Raw genomic sequence first — 20112 nt, 5'->3', positions numbered from 1 at the left:
AAGGACAACCTGTTACCATTTCTCAACATTCTCCTAATCACTGGCAAAAACAGACTTTCTTTTGAAGTCTACCATAAACCTAACAATAAGAACGATCTTCTACATTTCTTCTCTCACTACAACACCAGAACTAAAAAGAAGGATAGTTAAAGGCTACTTCCTGAAAGCTTACAAAATTTCAAGTCCTCAGTTCCATGAGGAAGAACAACCATTAGTTCGCTACACTTCACAAGTGACTGCAGGAAATGTGCGACGCACATCCTCAACAAGATCAATACCAATGAAGTTGAAGAAAAGCCTCCAAGTTACATCGTTTTACCGGTTAGCAATATTGCAACTAAAGTTTCTAAAATTTTTGACAGAAAAATAGCTAAAATATCCACCAGCTCTTTAACTAATATTAGAAACCTAGTGGGAAAACCCAAGAATGACTCTGGCACAAGTTCAAAATTATACACTATACCATGTGGGGGGTGTGACAAAGCATATGTAGGGGAAACAGCCAGATCTCTGGATATTAAGCTCAGAGAATACAAAAATGCTTGCAACAGTGATGGCTGTAAAAACCACACATATTCAACATAGGGATGATGTTGGACACTTCATGAAATTCAGCGAGGCTAAACTAGTCCTTAAGGAAGATGATTTAAGACGGTGAAAGTGTACTGAAGCTGCCCTAAATGCTGTCAGTAACACTATCCATCAAAAGTCTGAAAGTTACACTATTTCCAAATCACTATTTTTTTTTTTTATTTTCAACAAAATTTGTCGATAACATCTCACCCACTCTCTCACAGTTAGGCCTCATTTAGACTATGCTGCTCAGTTCTGGTCACCATATTACAGAATGGATATAATTGCTCTGGAAAATGTACAGAGGAGGATAACAATGATGATCCCATGTATCAGAAATCTTCCTTATGAGGATAGACTGAGGGCCCTGAATCTGCACTCTCTCAAAAGGCGTAGAATTAGGGGGGATATGATCGAGGTGTATAAATGGAAAACAGGAATAAATAAAGGGGATGTAAATAGCGTGCTGAAAATTTCCAGCCACGGCAGGACTTGCAGCAATGGTTTCAAGTTGGAAAAATTCAGATTCAGGAAGGATATAGGAAAGCACTGGTTTGGTAATAGAGCTGTGGATGAGTGGAACAAACTCCCGAGTACAGTTATTGAGGATAAAACATTGTGTAGTTTTAAAAATAGGTTAGATAATTACATGAGTGGGTGTGGGTGGGTGTGAGTTGGACATGACTAGCTTGCGCTGCTGGGTCTGGTGCCATGCTCCTTCCTTGAGTGGAGGTGACCAGACTGGGTGGGTCATTGGGCTCATCCGGGGGGATGGGAGGACATGGACTTGCTCTGCATGGGTCAGTAGGCCTGTTGCAGTGTTCCTTCTTTATGTTCTTATTTGCTCTCTTTTTACACTCCCTCACCACTCTCTTAACCTCTCTTTCTATCTGCATATACTCCTCCCTCCTTGCATCACTTCTTTATAAAAACCTCTCATATGCTAACTTTTTCTCCCTTATTACTCTCTTTACATCATTTCCCCAATTGCTGTTCTTCCCTCCTGCACCCACTCTCTTGTAACGACAAATTTCTGCTGAACACTTTAACACTACATTCCTAAACCTACCCCATACATCTTCGAAACCATTGCCTATACGTACTCTCACTAGCCCATCAATCCTCCAAAAGTTGTTTATATCATACCCTAACTGCCTCCTCCTCTAGTTTATAAACATTCACCTCTCTCTTATTTGCCGTTTCTATTTTCCTTGCATCCCATCTACCTTTTCCTCTCACTGTAGCTACAACTAAAAAGTGATCTGATATATCTGTGGCCCCTCTATAAACATGTATACATCTTGAAGTCTACTCAACAGTCTTTTATCTGCCAATACGTAGTCCCACAAACCACCGTCATTACTCCCTACATCAGGGCTACTCAACTACTATGAGCAAAGGTTCACTTGGGCAAGTACCAATGTATGCAAAAGTTCAGATACATTTTTTACATGATGTTTCATTATGTAAAAAAAAAAAAATGGTATTTCATATTACTGCTCTTCACTAAGGCAATTGTTTCACTACATACAAGGCAAATGGGCTTAGAACTGCTTGTGGGAAGAATGAAAGCATACTGTTATATCCATTCTTCCTTGAAGGAACAATTTTCATCTTCAAACTTTCTTCTTTTTGAACATGCCATGTCTCCTTTAAAAAGATATGACTAGTGCAGACTTAGCTCCTTTGCACAAGGGAAGCAGTAGAGCACTAGCTAAAAATTACAGACCAGTAGCCTTAACCTCTCACATCATAAAAATCTTCGAAAGAGTAATGAGACAGCAGGTTACAAATTTCATGTACCAGCACAACCAACATAACCCGAACCAGCATGGTTTTAGAGCAGGACGATCATGTCTGTCACAGCTGCTGAACCATTATGACAGAATTGCGGAGGCACTGGAAGATGACCAAAACGCAGATGTGATTTACACAGATTTTGCAAAGGCGTTTAGCAAATGTGATCATGGAGTGGTAGCGCACAAAATGGAGGCCATGGGCATTACGGGGAAGGTAGGCAGATGGATTTTCGGTTTCCTAACACACAGAACACAAAAAGTAGTAGTGAACAGGGGAAGATCCAGCATCAGCGAGGTCAAAAGCTCAGTGCCCCAAGGCACTGTCCTGGCACCTCTGCTGTTCCTCATCTTCATAGCAGACATAGACAAAAACACCCAGCGCACTTTTGTATCATCATTTGCAGATGACACTAAAATAAGCATGAAAGTTAGTACGGTAGAGGACACTGAAAAAGTACAGGAAGACATAAATAGGGTTTTCCAGTGGGCAGTGGAAAACAACATGACATTCAATGGTGATAAGTTCCAGCTGCTTAGGTATGGAAAGAATGAAGAACTCAAAAGGAGCACTATATACAAAACTCAAGAGGGTCACCAAATAGAACGTAAGGAACACGTAAAAGACCTAGGAATAATTATGTCAGCGGACCTTTCTTTTAAAGACCATAACAAGACAAAGATCACGACAGCCAGGAAGATGACTGGGTGGTTATTGAGAACTTTCAAAACAAGGGAAACAATGCCGATGGTGACACTCTTCAAATCGCTAGTGCTCCCTCACTTAGAATATTGCTCAGTGCTGACGGCCCCGTTCAGGGCAGGGGAAATATCGGAGCTGGAATAAATACAGAGATCGTTTACGGCTCACACTGAGCCAGTAAAGCACCTAAACTACTGGGAATGCCTGCAAGTCTTGAACATGTACACATTGGAGCAGAGGAGAGAGAGGTACATGATAATATATACCTGGAAGGTACTCGAGGGCTTGGTCCCAAATCTGTACACTGCCATAACAACATACTGGAGTGAGAGATATGGGAGGAAGTGTAAAATAAACCCAGTGAGGAGCAGGGGTGCGGTGGGGACAATAAGAGAACACTGTATCAACATCTGGGGTCCCAGACTACTCAACACCTTACCAGAAGATATCAGAAACACTGCTGGAACAAGTGTTGAAGACTTCAAGAGGAAACTAGACAAGTATCTTCACCAGGTGCCAGATCAACCAGGCTGTGATAGATATGTGGGGCAGCAGACCTCCAGCAGCAACAGCCTGGTTGACCAGGCGAGCACCAGACGAGCCTGGCCCATGGCTGGGCTCAGAGAGTAGATATACAGTGGACCCCCGCATAACGATCACCTCCGAATGCGACCAATTATGTAAGCGTATTTATGTAAGTGCGTTTGTAAGTGTATGTTTGGGGATCTGAAATGGACTAATCTACTTCACAATATTCCTTATGGGAAGAAATTCGGTCAGTACTGGCACCTGAACATACTTCTGGAGTGAAAAAATATCATTAACCGGGGGTCCACTGTACTCTCAAAATTCTTCAAAGGTATATCAAAGGTAAAGGTATATGGAAATAAATATCTGGAGCATTAAAAACCCAAAAACTAGAAATTATATTTAGACTGTAAAATAATAGCAAAGTTGCACCAGGGTTGCCAGACTTCCCAGCCCACATCTGGCCAAACTCTTTTTCCAAAATGCCAAAAAGGTCTACTTCATCGCACAAGTGACAATTACCAATATGAATTACCACTGAATGGAAGAAAATATCACTATTTAGCTGTGCTAGAATACTGTATTCCATTCAGATAGAATAATGTATTAATCCCGCTCTTGTGTACCACCTGATCCTGAACGTGGTAACAGCTGTTATTTAACCCTTTCAGGGTCCCCAGGCCCTCTCCCAGACTTGTTCTCAGGGTCCCCCAAATTTCAAAAAAAAAAAAAAAAAAAAAAATTTCTTATGAAAAGATAGAGAATTTTTTCCCGATCATAATGACACCAAAAGTATGAAATTTGATGGAAAACGTACGGAAGTATGCTCTCGCGAAGTTAGCGGTCTTGATGATGTTTATGCATCAGCCTTATTTTCGGCCAATTCCAGTGTACTAGTTGACAAAAATCATAACTATTTTGCTAGAACTCCATTTTTTTCTCTCGAATGAGTACAAGAAACCACCCATTTACCGATTTCAACTATCTAATACAGTGGTCAGAATTTAGCAATTTTGCCAATTTCACACAAATTTCAAAAGATGCCAATTTCCAAATAGGGTCCAGAATGAACAAGAAAGACATTCCTGGCACTAAAATAACAAGTTCTCTGTTCATTAGTCATGTCCCCACACCCCTCTTACATTCTTTTGCTTTCCACTTTGAATTTTTATTCTCACAAAAAAATAAAAGATTTACTATTATGCAGACTACTGTATTAGTGTAGAAATGGTATAAATAATATTGGCGCACTTGTGAAAGAATATCAGACTCACCAGTTGACGTGTATTGGACGCTTAGCATGATTTGTTTACTTTTGAACTTTGGTAAAAATCGAACATTTCTGCTACTTTGAGCTCAATTTCAAGGTACTTTTCATTGTAAAACCAGTCAAAATCATCTCAGTTTCTGGATATGTCTTCCATTATATAAAATGAGACCAGGAAAACTAGAATACAACAATAAATACCATACGAAAATAGAGTGTAAAGTCGCTGTTTTAATCCAATAACACGGTCAAAGTTTTTTTTTCTCATTACGCACTGTGTGCTGCAGGATTTTTTTTATACTGTGCACATTGACCACATAGACCCACTCTTTCATATGTAGGCCTACCAGCTTTCTCTCACTAGATTTGAGGGCGCTAGAATTTAGGCATACTAGTACGTCAAAAACCCTGGTGCATAAGCCGCACTAGTATGTCCGAAACCCTGAAAGGGTTAACTAACTTTTCTCCTGAAGCCCGCGATCCAACTAAAACACTCTGAAGGATCGGATTCGGTCTGAGGGCCACCAGTTGAGTAGCCCTGCCCTACATCATATCTTGTATTCTTATTTATCCTCTTTTTCTTAAAATATGCATTACCTATAACCAAACCCCTTTCTATACATAGTTCAATCAAAGGGCCCCTATTATCATTTACACCTGGCACCCCAAACTTACCCACCACACACTCTCAAAATGTTTCTCCTACTTTAGCATTTAGGATCCCTACTACAGTTACTCTCTCACTTGGTTTAAAAGTTCCTACACACTCACTTAACATCTCCCAAAATCCCTCTCTCTCCTCTACACTCCTCTCCTCTCCAGGTGCATAACATAATATCTTTATTTACTACATGTACAAAGTATACAGGCCTAGTTGACATCAATGACATACTACTGCATATATAGAAAGCTGCTTGTTATGCTGAGCATTTCGGGCAAATTAGGTTAGTTTTGTCCCAGGAGTGACCCACACCAGTCGACTAACACCCAGGTACCCATTTTACTGATGGGTGAACAAAGATGACTGGTGTAAGGAAACACGTCCGATGTTTCCATCTCTTTGCCAGGAATCGAACCCAGACCCTCACCATGTGAAGCAAGAGCTTTTGCCACCAGGCCATGGGGCACTTATTACGACCACATTTTGCATCCGACCCTTATTTTAATCCACATAATCCTTAAATTTATACATTTATATTCCCTCTTCTCCTTCCATAACTGATCCATCAACATTATTGCTACCCCTTCCTGACTTAATCCCATTTATTTCTCCCCACTGAAGCTCACCTACCCCTTTCAGCTTTGTTTCGCTTACAGCTAGGACATCCAACAGCATATTACACATTCTGGAGACCATTGTAACATGATGTTGACAGGTCTTTCTCAAACTCAACCCGTCTCGCCACAATTACTACGACTACTACCACGACTACTGCTACCCATGCGGCATTCCACCTGGCTCCTGCCACTATATATACACCTTTCTTATTAATCTCTGCATTAGGACTGAAAAAGCCACTCATGGTGAAATGTTTCCTTTAACTGAACTGTATACCTGGAGAGAGAGTTTACCTGGAGAGAGTTCCGGGGGTCAACGCCCCCGTGGCCCGGTCTGAGACCAGGCCTCCTGGTGGATCAGAGCCTGATCAACCAGGCTGTTGCTGCTGGCTGCACGCAAACCAACATACGAGCCACAGCCCGGCTGATCCGGAACTGACTTTAGGTGCTTGTCCAGTGCCAGCTTGAAGACTGCCAGGGGTCTGTTGGTAATCCCCCTTATGTGTGCTGGGAGGCAGTTGAACAGTCTCGGGCCCCTGACACTTATTGTATGGTCTCTTAACGTGCTAGTGACACCCCTGCTTTTCATTGGGGGGATGGTGCATCGTCTGCCAAGTCTTTTGCTTTCGTAGTGGGTGATTTTCGTGTGCAAGTTCGGTACTAGTCCCTCTAGGATTTTCCAGGTGTATATAATCATGTATCTCTCCCTCCTGCGTTCCAGGGAATACAGGTTTAGGAACCTCAAGCGCTCCCAATAATTGAGGTGTTTTATCTCCGTTATGCGCGCCGTGAAAGTTCTCTGTACATTTTCTAGGTCGGCAATTTCACCTGCCTTGAAAGGTGCTGTTAGTGTGCAGCAATATTCCAGCCTAGATAGAACAAGTGACCTGAAGAGTGTCATCATGGGCTTGGCCTCCCTAGTTTTGAAGGTTCTCATTATCCATCCTGTCATAAGTGTCATATATAAGTGTCTTTTTCCACATCTTGTCAGTATCACTACAGCATTTCTCAATTCCCTGACTGTCTCTTTTACATTACTACTACAAGGAAAGATGCAGATGCCTGAACTTTTCCTCAGCATTGGCATTAACACTCTTAGATCTGGCATATAAGGCATTTGCATGGCAAAAAAAGAATAAGTGCCACCACAGCTAAAATACAGGTTGGTGAGTGTATTGATTCCTTAATGTTTCGTTTGTTTGTGCCAATGTGTAGATATTGTCTTCTGCATGAGCAAGTCAGGCTCAGAGTCCCATAACACAGTATGGCAACTTGAGTTCCACAGGTCTGATTTGCCCCCATGCCTGCATTTTCCTCAATGTTTAAAATTTTGGCTTAATCTTTTCTGCAGTGCAATGCCTCATACAGTGGTCTCTTGAGTTACAATATTAATCCATTCCAGAAGACGTATCATACCTCAAAACTATTGCAACTCAAACCCCAAAATATATGGTTTTATGGTAATTTGTTACAATACCCCAGAAATGCAACTTTTACTGTACTTTGGACTTGCACACTCAGATACAACTTGCAGGTACTGTATCTCCCTTCATCTGCTTCTCTCTGATCCACAAAAATATACCTTAACCATCTCTATGATCATTTCTCTGCATTTTTTAGCTAAGATTCATGAGCCACTTAAAATATCCTTTATGTCTTTTTGCTTGATAACAGTAGAGATTGTGGAAAGCACCAACACACTAATCCTAACTACTGTATCATGTTTTTCACAATTTCTTGTTCGATATTCAGAGAAACTGCCTGTTTACTATTCACTTTAGGGGCCATGATGGGTTAGTAACAGAAAAGTAGGTGTAATTAAATCACAAATGCATATCGCATCTCAAATTTTTCATCGCAACTCAAAACTAAATTCCTTTATGAGGGCAAATCTTAACTCAAAATTATTCTAACTCCAGCCCATTGTAACTCAAGGGACCTCTGTACAATATTTTTGATAGTGGTGATGGTTGCAATGATGGATCTGTCTTTTTTTTAACCCTTAAACTGTCCAAACGTAGATCTACATCCATGTGCGGGGGGCTCCAATCGTAGATCTACGTTTTTTTTTTACATGCTTTCAAATGAAGAAAATAAAGGTCGGAGTGCTACACATGTGAACACAGATCTACGTTTGGACAGTTTAAGGGTTAAGTATCTTAGAAGTTTTCTCATGTACTGTGGCAGTAGAGAAAATTCAAGTGAGTGCTCTTGCTATTACTTCTTGAAGTGTTATATGTTTGCCATGCTTTCCTTCAGCAATCTGTATGAAGGTAACAGGAAAATGTAAACTGTGGAAGACCTCCAATTCTCCGATCTCATCTTCATAAGAACATACAAACAGGGGTAATTCACACATGTTACACCACGTATGACAACTGTACTTGTGTGTACCTGTACCTAAATAAACTTGCTTACCTAGGCAGGTCTTTCTGAAGTTGACCCTTTCTCACTCATATATGCCTAACTTAGCTACCTTAGGTTTTGGCTTCAGTAACTAAGGAGATTATTCCACTCATCAACAACCCTGCTGCTAAACTAGTGTTCTCTTTTCCTATAACCTTTTCTTCCACTTTTCCTATCCAGTTATATTTAGCAACAGATTATTTCAAATGGAACATAACTGCTCTTTCCAATAATTTATATACTATCGAAGATACGGTACAGTACTATGTTCCACAGTCAGCCCTCCCCATTTACCCCTATCTCACCTATGGAATTTGTGCATGGGGATCAAGAACAATAAACCATCTCAGACCATTAATTACCCAACAAAAGGCTGCAGTCAGAATGATGATAAATTCCCACTACAGGCAGCATACTCCACCAATATTCAAAACTCTAAACTTACTCACTGTACAAAACATCCATACTTATTATTGTACCTACTACATACTACATAGAACACTTAACTCAGATATAAACCCTCCCCTCAACAGAACACATGACCATAACACAAGGCACAGATCACTCTTTGATGTTCCTCGTGTCCATCTCACACTATGTAAAAATGCAATGCACATAAAAGGCCCAAAAATCTGGAATTCATTACCTGTGAATATAAAAGAAATACTGTCTGTTTATCAATTCAAAACTCTTCTTAAAAACCACTTACCCACAACTAAATAAATATTGATTAACTGTATCTCATAAATGTATAACCTGCGACCTTATCAAACTGTTTTTTTTTTTGTAATTACATTACCTAATAGAATACTCCATTCTCTTGAATGCACAGTAACTCATCAAATGACCATATGACCTGTTTCTGCACTACAAATCATTGATCTTATTCAATTTGACCAGATTATATTATAAATTGTACTACAAATTTGTACAACTATAAAGCTTCTTATTTGAAGTACTCATTTGTACCTCATGTTGTAATTTGTTTATTGTAAATTTTACCACTGAATATATCATTGCTTAGTTAATCTTAAGTTAATTTTAAGCCTGCCCACAATGCTCTGCATACAAGGGGCTTTTGGCATGTACACTCAACCACTGTAGTATTTCTTTTGTACAACTATGTATCATGTCCAAATAATAATAAATAAATAAATTAATAAATAAATAAATAAATAGTTTATGATGAGTGTTTCTAAATTTTCAAGTAAATGTTGTTTAAAACTGAGGGACTGACCACCTCAAAACTACGTCTTCAAGGGTGATGGACTGATTACATCGTTTTCATATCTCTTTTGCTTCTACCAACTTGTCTGTACTCGACTGAAGAAGCCTACTGTGTAGGCGAAACGCTTCGAAATAAAGATACCTAACAACCTGTCTGTATTTTATGCCATTTCAATACTATTCACTACTCCTACCCCCCTTTCTCTCTTCTCTTATTGCCATCACCTACTACTACTACTACCTCCTTACTCTCAAGCATATACGTAATGTATATTTTATATTTGAAGTTAGGTCCAAAATGATGCTTATACAGTATAACAAATTTCATAAACATCACTTTCCTCTATAGCTATTTATTATTTATACTGCGCAACATGCTCGTAATTTTTTTTATGATTAAAAACCTTAATCTATTGAAGGTGTAGTATTCAAGAAAATGAACTTATACTCACTCTATCAGATATGCACCATACAAAACAGTAACAATGTGTGTAGTGACAATACTGCAGATGCTCCACACAGCAATCAAAAACACATGGACAACCTGTAATATTTGTTTAAACTATATATTTAACATAGTTTATATATACATTCTAAAAGTTATATATTAAATATAGCTTTTAGAAGGTATATCTATTATTAAATGTAAAAGCTTCTGGCATTTGTACAGCCTCTGAAACCAAAATGAAACATGAATAAAATTATAAAAAAAAATCAAGAACACAGAAATTGTACTTAAAACAATATAGGTAAATAGATGTGCAAAATATTCACATCTAAGTGGTACAACATTCAATTCATAACGAAAGAACCAGAATCAGAATCATGATCAGGGCACGGTAAGATATACGAGCAAATTTCCTTACACCTGCTGCCTATGTTTACTTAGCATTAAATAAACACTTTGAATATTGATAACTTTTGTAAGTTCCATCCTTGGGGAGATATAACCCTATAAAAAATTGTTACATGACCATAATTTTTAAAGGGGTTGACTGGTAAGCCAGCGGAAGGCCTCAGTCAGATGACCAAAAGCTCTAACGGCAGATCATCATCTGAATAAGATCCGCGTTAGAAAACGCTTCTCCTGTTTCCTGACAAACCTTACCTAACCTAATCTAACTTTGGGGAGAGGATCTATGGACTTCAGTGGAAATGAGCCAATTAAAAGAGAGCTCAATACTTTTCTTAGTGCAATATAATTACATTTACTCACTTAAGTTAATATTGAACACAATTTTATAATACTACTGTTATATTAATAATGTTTTACATTTCTATTCTACTACATACACTTATCACAAGGACCCTAATGGAAATAAGTCACTCTGACTCATTTTGGTTATCCTAGGTTCTCTACACATATGCTGCTATGTATGATAGTCTATGTACCTATATTTGTGTATACCTGAATAAACTTACTTATAGTCAATTCTGATACACAACAGACATATTATTAAACAATAGCAAAAAAGGAATATTACAGTAAACAGTTAATTAATAAAGTAAGGTTATAACAATTATATAACCATTATAGGGGGAAATTATTTTAAATTATAAATACATATATATCACTCAATTATTCACAAGGAAAGGCAAACATGTAAATGATATGCCTGTTGAGGAATGTGTGATAATCAGCTTAGATCCAAGGAAGATGAAGGGTAGCTCCCAATCCTTGGATCAAGACAACACATCCCACTACTCTTCAAAAGCTTGAACTTACTTAATATACAAAATATACAAACTTATTACTGTGCCTACTATATATACACAACATTAAACTTCAATATCAACTCTCCACTCAAACTCCTCCTAGACAGCTTCCACAGAAAACACAGGCATAACACGAGGTACAAAACACTTTTTGACATTCCTCGGGTCCGTCTCACACTATGCAAAAATGCAATGCACATAAAGGGCCCGAAGATCTGGAACTCTTTGCCTGAAAGGCCCCTCAAGGGAGGTTCCTTGACGTTGGTGAGGGGCTCTTGATTTAGGGAATTGGATCTGTGCTCCGGTTCCCTGAATTGAACCTAATACCTTCCATCCCCCCACATGCGCTGTAAAATCCTACGGGTTTAGCGCTCCCCATGATTATAATTATAATTATTTGCCTGAAAGAGCACGAGGTCCCCTGCCCACAAATCAATTTAGGACTAGTATACTCAAAAATCATCTCATCTTTCAATAACAATCATACCAACACTATGGTAAACTCTAACCAAATTTAGAGCAACTCTCCAAAATATTTTATTATCCCTTAACTATTAAACCATTATTACAAACTTAAAACTGTATATCTGTATCATTAATTGTACCACCTCATGTTAATAATAGAATAAAATACTGAATACTGTATTCTACCACTCTTTACCTATATAGACTAAGTATTAGGTCAAGTCTGCCCGAAATGCCTCGGCATTATTTTGGTTTTCTTTGTACCAATCAAATTATGAAATGTAAACACACATTGTAACTTTAGCAATGAAATAAAATTTTACTTTATATTTTTATTTATAAGAAACCTCCACCAGCATCAACGCGTCACTTTGTTATCCTAGGTAATTTACACCCATGTATGGTAACTGCACTTGTGTACCTGTGCCTAGATAAACTTACTAATCCCCCTTGACGAGTTACATTAATACAATAAGCTACATAATGCCCACCTTAGACGACTTTTTAGTCTTGGTTTTTGAGGAAGAACCAGTGAAGACGTCTGAGGCGGGGCAGCTGCCGCCTCCCAGTAAACTGAACACTATTTCTACCGCTATCACTGCCAAACTATACACCTGGAGGGCATGCAGACACACATCATGGTTGTAACCAGACTGTACGAGGTAGAAGAGCAAGCCAAGACCCAGAAGGAGGTTCAGAACGGGCTTACAGCGCGGTAAAATGGGAGATTGATTGGTGCCATCAGAGTGCAACATGGCCCAACCACCGGTAATATCAAATATTCATCACTCACATATTCCTTTAAACTCTATTACTTAATTATCACTAAAATTATTATCACATCGGATTCAATAAATGTTTAAAAAGGCTTATTAGCTAAATTTAACATATTGTATATTTTAATCTTTTTGGATATGTCACAGGAAATCTAAATAAAAACTTGCATGTATATTTTATCGTGAAAAAAACTGTACTACATAATATGGCTCACCTGATATTTACTGTATGAAAGTTTTATTACGCACTTTTTAGGTTATGCTGCTATGTATAATAATCAATGTCCTGTAACTCGATCGGTAACACACTGAGGTCCGGAGTTCGAATCTCCGGTACGGCTTGAAAACATTAGGACGTGTTTCCGTAAGACACCTGCTGTCCATGTTCACCCATCAGTATAAAATGGGTACCTGGGTGTTAGTCGACTGGTGTGGGTCGCATCCTCAGACAAAATTGACCTAATTTGTCCGAAATATTCTGTATAACAAGCGGCTTTTTATATAGTAGTACGTCAGTGATGTCAGCTAAGCCTGAATACCATGTACATGTAGAAATAAAGATATTATTATAACTATATTTATGTATACCTGAATAAACTTGCCCATCCTATGGGAACCGGTTACCCGATACTCAACCTGTGGTGGGAGGCGGCCACCCCCCTCTCTGTCTATAATAATAATAATAATAATATTATTATTATTATTATTATTATTATCAAGGGAAGCGCTAAACCGTAGGATTATAGTGCCTGTGGGGGATGGTATACAGGTATACAGGCTTAGCTAACATCCATGATATACTATATTATTATAATTATGGGGGAGCGCTAAACCCGTAGAATTATACAGCGCATGTGGGGGGGGGAAGATATTCAGGCTCATTTCAGAGAACCTGAGTACAGATCCAACTCCCAAGATCATGAACCCCTCACCAGCGTCAAGGAACCTCCTTTGAGCGGCACTATATATTATTATAATCAAAACTGAGCATTAAAACACCAGGGTCATACAGTGCTGGATACTACTACTATATAGAAAGCCTCTTGTTATGCCAACATTTTGGACAAAATAGGTCAAATTTGTCCCAGGATTGTGTAGATGGCAGCCAGACCATGTCCATTTAGTGGGTGGTGCTGGTGGTAACCTCGCATTCATGCTATGGGCAGTGGCCAGACCATGTCCATGAAATGGGTGGTGGTCACCTCATACTCATGCTATGGGCAGTGGCCAGACCATGTCCACGAAGTGGCTGGTGGTCACCTCATACTCATGCTATGGATGGTGGTCAGTTTAGTTGTGTCGCCTAAGTGGCTAGTTCATTGTGCACCCACAGCTCATTATGTGAGTGGTAGTGCAAAGCAAAAACAAAAACAAAAAAATACATACCTGTGGAATGGATATGGCCCATATAGTAAAAATTTACTGATGAGTGGGATACCTACAGTAGCCTTTGTTTCAGGATCTACCTGTTCATTTTATTTAGGCTCCAACAGAGTTCTGCATCCTTATACCGAGCATGGAAATGAACTAACAACTCCTGGATTTTTTGGACCACAGGATCCTAAATTTAGATTTAGTATGCTTCTGTACACAAGCATGAACTGAATCATGCACCAAGAAATTAGTGAAGGTTATCACCAGGGCTCAACACTTAGGGGATACCCGTCCATTGCTAATAAAAAGAAACCTCAAACACTATTCAAGAACAGGGAGAGAAGCCAACCTCTTTTACTGCAGACACATAGAGGCCACAATCCAGTGAGCACCTGCAAGAAAAAATTAAAGCACATCCATAACACACTAATTTCTATGGGAAAGTGCTAACCCTATAGGAGTCATAAAATGCCTGGGAATGGGAAGCAATCATATCTAATCCAAGGAAAAGGAAGGCAGCTCTAATTCCTTGGCTCAAGAGCCATTCACTAGCATCAAGACACCTCTAATGAAGGATGCCATGATACAGGATATTCATTATATCTCTGCTGGATATGGGTGACCTGTAGCTCAGTTGATTATTATTATTATAATCAAGGGGGAAGCGCTAAACCCGGAGGATTATACAGCGCCTGGGGGGGATGTGGAAGGCATTCAGGCTTAATTCGGGGAACTGGAGCACAGATCCAATTTCCTAAATCAAGAGCCCCTCACCAACATCAAGGAACCTTCCTTGAGGGGTAGCTCAGTTGAAATATTAGAATCGTAACTAAGCACTAAAAGCTCAGTTGCAGCACATTAAGATCTAACCAATATTTATTATTATTACATTCATGCAAAACTAGCAGACACAATAAGGCTGTCTGTTTTGGTACTTCGATATGTAGGGGATGGGGGTTCAAGGAATTGAACTTGCAAATGCTTCTGTACATTCTTAAGTTCCAATTATTATTATTATAATCAAGGGGGAAGCGCTAAACCCATCTTAAGTTCCAAACATATCCATATCACTCATCTTTCTCAGATAACTTTTCTCTATTAGCTCAATTCTTACAAGACCCTTTTGGATTTAGCTCTTAGTTTGATTACATTATCAATTCTCACGAGATAGCTGGTAATGTTGGTCCTCACTAGCGACACTTTTTTTTCCCCCCAATCAACTCATAATCAGGATTCTTGCCATCTCTTCATCACTACTGGCTGTGGGAAAAGGTTTTCAGGTTTAATTTAGGTAACTGGACCACAGATAAAATTCCCTAGATCAAGAGCCCCTCACCAGCATCAAGGAACCTCCCTTGAGGGGGAAGCTCGCAACTTGAATTTTGGCTCGTATCCATGAGCAAAACATTGACCGAGCGACGGCACATATCCTGAAAAATTCCCACGGTGGGGCACTCGTAAGCAGAAGTTCCAATGTATGTACTAGAAAAAAGGGAGGTAATCAAGTTTGTTTCAAGGGAAAAAAAAGTAGACAGATCCAATTTCTTGGTTTAAGAGCCTTTTACCATCAACAAGGCACTCGGTTTGAACAGATGCTTTATTATGAATACATGTATTAAAAATGTAGGCAAAATAGTGTCAGGTGTTGTACTCTATCACAAAGATATTAAATTCATGAGAAAGTGCTCAAGGAGAATAAAAAAATTAAAAAGATGATAATTATTATTATAATCTTAGAGGAGTGCTAAACCCATAGAATTATAGAGTGCATGTGTGAGGGGGGGGGGGAGGAAGGTATTCAGGCTGAATTCAGGGAACTGGAGCACAGATCCAATTCCCTACATCAAGAGCCCCTTCTCATGTGGGGGGTTCGATTACATGGATTGGGTAAAGAAAAGTCACATAGACATCTCAGTAGTATCAGTTTCCAGTAGTATCAGTTCCCAGTAGTACCAGTTACCAGTAAAAAACATGCTATGGTCAGCAGCAACATGAATAACAGTCAGTGATTCATGAAGACGGTTGGTAGTGAGTCATACTACTGGTAACTGGTTACTGGTAACTGGTACTACTGGGAACTGATACTACTGAGACCCTCACCAGAGTCAAGGAACCTCCATTGAGGGGAAAAAAGATGACAAAATACTTCAATAACAGTACATTACTGTCCTCAAAATATCTTTTTGATGGACAAGAGGCAAATCACAATTTATTAATACCAAAGCATTTTAATATATTTCCATTGGGAACAGTTTTGAAAATTATTTAATTTCATGTATTAAGTTGTCTTTCACATGGTACGCAGTGTTAAGTATCCCTGTACCTGTGATCAAATGCATTTCATCAATCATTCATGAGTAACACCTTTAACATATTTGAATACCACTAAATTACACAAGTTTCTTAAGTGATGTTTCTTTCCAGTTCACTGAGTCTGCTGCTTTCATCACTGTTGTATTTATCATTGTAGACAAGAATGTCAACTTAAAGTATAATGGCCAAATGCTACAGGTAAAAAAAAAAAATTTTCTCAACTTGTGAAGGCAAGGTAACTTTATTCAACCAACAGCCTTTATCACTAGTCTGACAATCCAAGAACAATATCCAGGACAATCTGTCAATGCATTTGACCCCAATGCAATGAGCCTTATTGCTGTATATTACCTTGTACTATACATAAACAAATCACTACCTGACCTACTCCCAATATTTAAAATGTAAAATGAGGATATCTGTTGGGATTCATACACAGTACTGTGTAAGATATTACACACAGCAAATACATTTTCTAGACTTCTTCTTCTTGGTCTGGATAACGGGTTCGATGATATTTCTTTGTAAGTTCTTCAAGCAGAGGGGCTTCCTCTGGAAAGAGAGACTCAGCTGGCAACTCCCAGTGCCGATATACCCATGGAATCCGCTCACGGGGATTTGTGGCAAAGTGATGAATGCGGCATCGCACTGGTGCTTCTTCTTTATTGTTGATCTGTAAGATAAAAGATTTAATGCAAACAAGATTCTAGTCTTAATATTTCACAAAGGTAATAATTCATAAGTATTAAACAAATACAGGTCACATATGCAAACACACATCAGATGTAGGTAAACAGATTGACAGATAATGTATATTCATTAAAAATTCTTATCATATTCTTGATCCACACATAAAAATAATTTTTTTTTTTTTTTCAACAAGTCGGCCGTCTCCCACCGAGGCAGGGTGACCCAAAAAAAAAGAAAGAAAATCCCCAAAAAGAAAATACTTTCATCATCATTCAACACTTTCACCACACTCGCACATTATCACTGTTTTTGCAGAGGTGCTCAGAATACAACAGTATAGAAGCATACACATATAAAGATACACAACATATCCCTCCAAACTGCCAATATCCCAAACCCCTCCTTTAAAGTGCAGGCATTGTACTTCCCATTTCCAGGACTCAAGTCCGACTATATGAAAATAACTGGTTTCCCTGAATCCCTTCACTAAATATTACCCTGCTCACACTCCAACAGATCGTCAGGTCCCAAGTACCATTCGTCTCCATTCACTCCTAACACGCTCACACACGCTTGGTGGAAGTCCAAGCCCCTTGCCCACAAAACTTCCTTTACCCCCTCTCTCCAACCCTTTCGAGGACAACCCCTACCCCGCCTTCCTTCCCCTATAGATTTATATGCTTTCCATGTCATTCTACTTTGATCCATTCTCTCTAAATGACCAAACCACCTCAACAACCCCTCTTCTGCCCTCTGACTAATACTTTTATTAACTCCACACCTTCTCCTAATTTCCACACTCCGAATTTTCTGCATAATATTTACACCACACATTGCCCTTAAACAGGACATCTCCACTGCCTCCAACCGTCTCCTCGCTGCTGCATTTACCACCCAAGCTTCACACCCATATAAGAGTGTTGGTACTACTATACTTTCATACATTCCCTTCTTTGCCTCCATAGATAACGTTTTTTGACTCCACATATACCTCAACGCACCACTCACCTTTTTTCCCTCATCAATTCTATGATTAACCTCATCCTTCATAAATCCATCCGCCGACACGTCAACTCCCAAGTATCTGAAAACATTCACTTCTTCCATACTCCTCCTCCCCAATTTGATATCCAATTTTTCTTTATCTAAATCATTTGACACCCTCATCACCTTACTTTTTTCTATGTTCACTTTCAACTTTCTACCTTTACACACATTCCCAAACTCATCCACTAACCTTTGCAATTTTTCTTTAGAATCTCCCATAAGCACAGTATCATCAGCAAAAAGTAACTGTCAATTCCCATTTTGAATTTGATTCCCCATAATTTAATCCCACCCCTCTCCCGAACACCCTAGCATTTACTTCTTTTACAACCCCATCTATAAATATATTAAACAACCATGGTGACATTACACATCCCTGTCTAAGACCTACTTTTACCGGGAAGTATTCTCCCTCTCTTCTACACACCCTAACCTGAGCCTCACTATCCTCATAAAAACTCTTTACAGCATTTAATAACTTACCACCTATTCCATATACTTGCAACATCTGCCACATTGCTCCTCTATCCACTCTATCATATGCCTTTTCTAAATCCATAAATGCAATAAAAACTTCCCTACCTTTATCTAAATACTGTTCACATATATGCTTCAATGTAAACACTTGATCTACACATCCCCTACCCACTCTGAAACCTCCTTGTTCATCCGCAATCCTACATTCTGTCTTACCTCTAATTCTTTCAATTATAACCCTACCGTACACTTTTCCTGGTATACTCAGTAAGCTTAATCCTCTATAATTTTCACAGTCTCTTTTGTCCCCTTTCCCTTTATATAAAGGGACTATACATGCTCTCCGCCAATCCCTAGGTACTTTCCCCTCTTTCATACATTTATTAAACAAAAGTACCAACCACTCCAACACTATATCCCCCCCTGCTTTTAACATTTCTGTCATGATCCCATCAGTTCCAGCTGCTTTACCCCCTTTCATTTTACGTAATGCCTCACGTACCTCCCCCACACTTACATTCTGCTCTTCTTCACTCCTAAAAGATGGTATACCTCCCTGACCAGTGCATGAAATTACTGCCTCTGTTTCTTCCTTAACATTTAAAAGTTCCTCAAAATATTCTCGCCATCTACCCAATACCTCCATCTCCCCATCTACTAACTCCCCTACTCTGTTTTTAACTGACAAATCCATATTTTCCCTAGGCTTTCTTAACTTGTTTAACTCACTCCAAAATTTTTTCTTATTTTCATTAAAATTTCTTGACAGTGCCTCTCCCACTCTATCATCTGCTCTCCTTTTGCACTCTCTCACCACTCTCTTTACCTTTCTTTTACTCTCCATATACTCTGCTCTTCTTATAACACTTCTGCTTTGTAAAAATAATATATTAATAAAATAAGGGTTAATCAAATTATCTGTAAATCAAAAGTAAGCAGTTTACCTTTACTCTGACTAAAAATTCTTTGCCCTGCAGGTTGAGATCTGGTCCAATGATTGGTTGAGAGGGAAGTGTAAGAGCCTCCTCAGGTAAATAAATCCCAGCTTTACGGAAGGCAACTCGTACATGCCATGGTTCAAGCTGCCACGGTTGATCCAAGTTCATACTGATCGAAAGGACTTTTTGTGACAACTCCTCTGCTGTCTTTGAAGTAGCAATACACAATACTGTTAGCATTACCCATACTGATAACTTGTATGCTCTTTTAGATGCAACTACTGTACTTCTGGAGCTTAGTATTTATAGAACCTTCTTCAAAATACATGTACTGTACTGATAAGGCTGTCATGAGTTGAAATACACATTTGTATTGGACTTAAACATGCAAGAATATAAACAGTACAATTAATTTTAAAATCTGCATTATTAGATCAATTTTCAGGAAAATTTAAAATAATGAAAGTGTACAGTGGCCACAAAAAAAATTTATACACTAACAAGTTTTGGACAATAAAATGAAAAAAATGCAACTTAA

General features: G+C 38.8%; 2 protein-coding genes and 1 long non-coding RNA gene across 10 annotated transcripts in view; 1 reads left to right on the top strand and 2 right to left on the bottom strand.

Moving 5' to 3' along the window:
* PIG-F (phosphatidylinositol glycan anchor biosynthesis class F) overlaps positions 1-12714 on the bottom strand; it is a 23022-nt gene extending 10308 nt beyond the window's left edge. For both annotated transcript variants that reach the window (XM_053786945.2, XM_053786939.2), the window contains exons 1-2: positions 12451-12714; positions 10231-10322 (exon numbers count right to left, since the gene is read on the bottom strand). In XM_053786945.2, coding sequence (XP_053642920.1) covers positions 10231-10322; positions 12451-12714 — 356 coding nt within the window. The remainder of the gene's footprint in view (positions 1-10230; positions 10323-12450) is intronic.
* LOC138852682 (uncharacterized) lies at positions 12589-20112 on the top strand. The gene is made up of 2 exons (XR_011392004.1): positions 12589-12727; positions 19614-20112. It is a non-coding gene; the product is annotated as an uncharacterized lncRNA (long non-coding RNA).
* The window catches only part of mRpL9 (mitochondrial ribosomal protein L9), a 66889-nt gene continuing 62594 nt past the window's right edge, over positions 15818-20112 (bottom strand). For 6 of the 7 annotated variants that reach the window (XM_053786892.2, XM_053786883.2, XM_053786915.2 and 3 more), the window contains 2 exons: positions 19581-19781; positions 15818-17095 (listed from right to left, as the gene is read on the bottom strand). In XM_053786892.2, coding sequence (XP_053642867.1) covers positions 16898-17095; positions 19581-19781 — 399 coding nt within the window. In that variant the 3' untranslated portion in view covers positions 15818-16897. The remainder of the gene's footprint in view (positions 17096-19580; positions 19782-20112) is intronic. The other variant, XM_070084890.1, reaches the window with a different exon arrangement.

The sequence above is a fragment of the Cherax quadricarinatus genome, chromosome 14 (assembly GCF_038502225.1).
Source record: "Cherax quadricarinatus isolate ZL_2023a chromosome 14, ASM3850222v1, whole genome shotgun sequence".
Lineage (NCBI taxonomy): Eukaryota > Metazoa > Arthropoda > Malacostraca > Decapoda > Parastacidae > Cherax > Cherax quadricarinatus.
The sequence above is the reverse complement of the archived record's forward strand: the minus strand, read 5'-3'. Positions and strand labels throughout refer to the sequence as shown.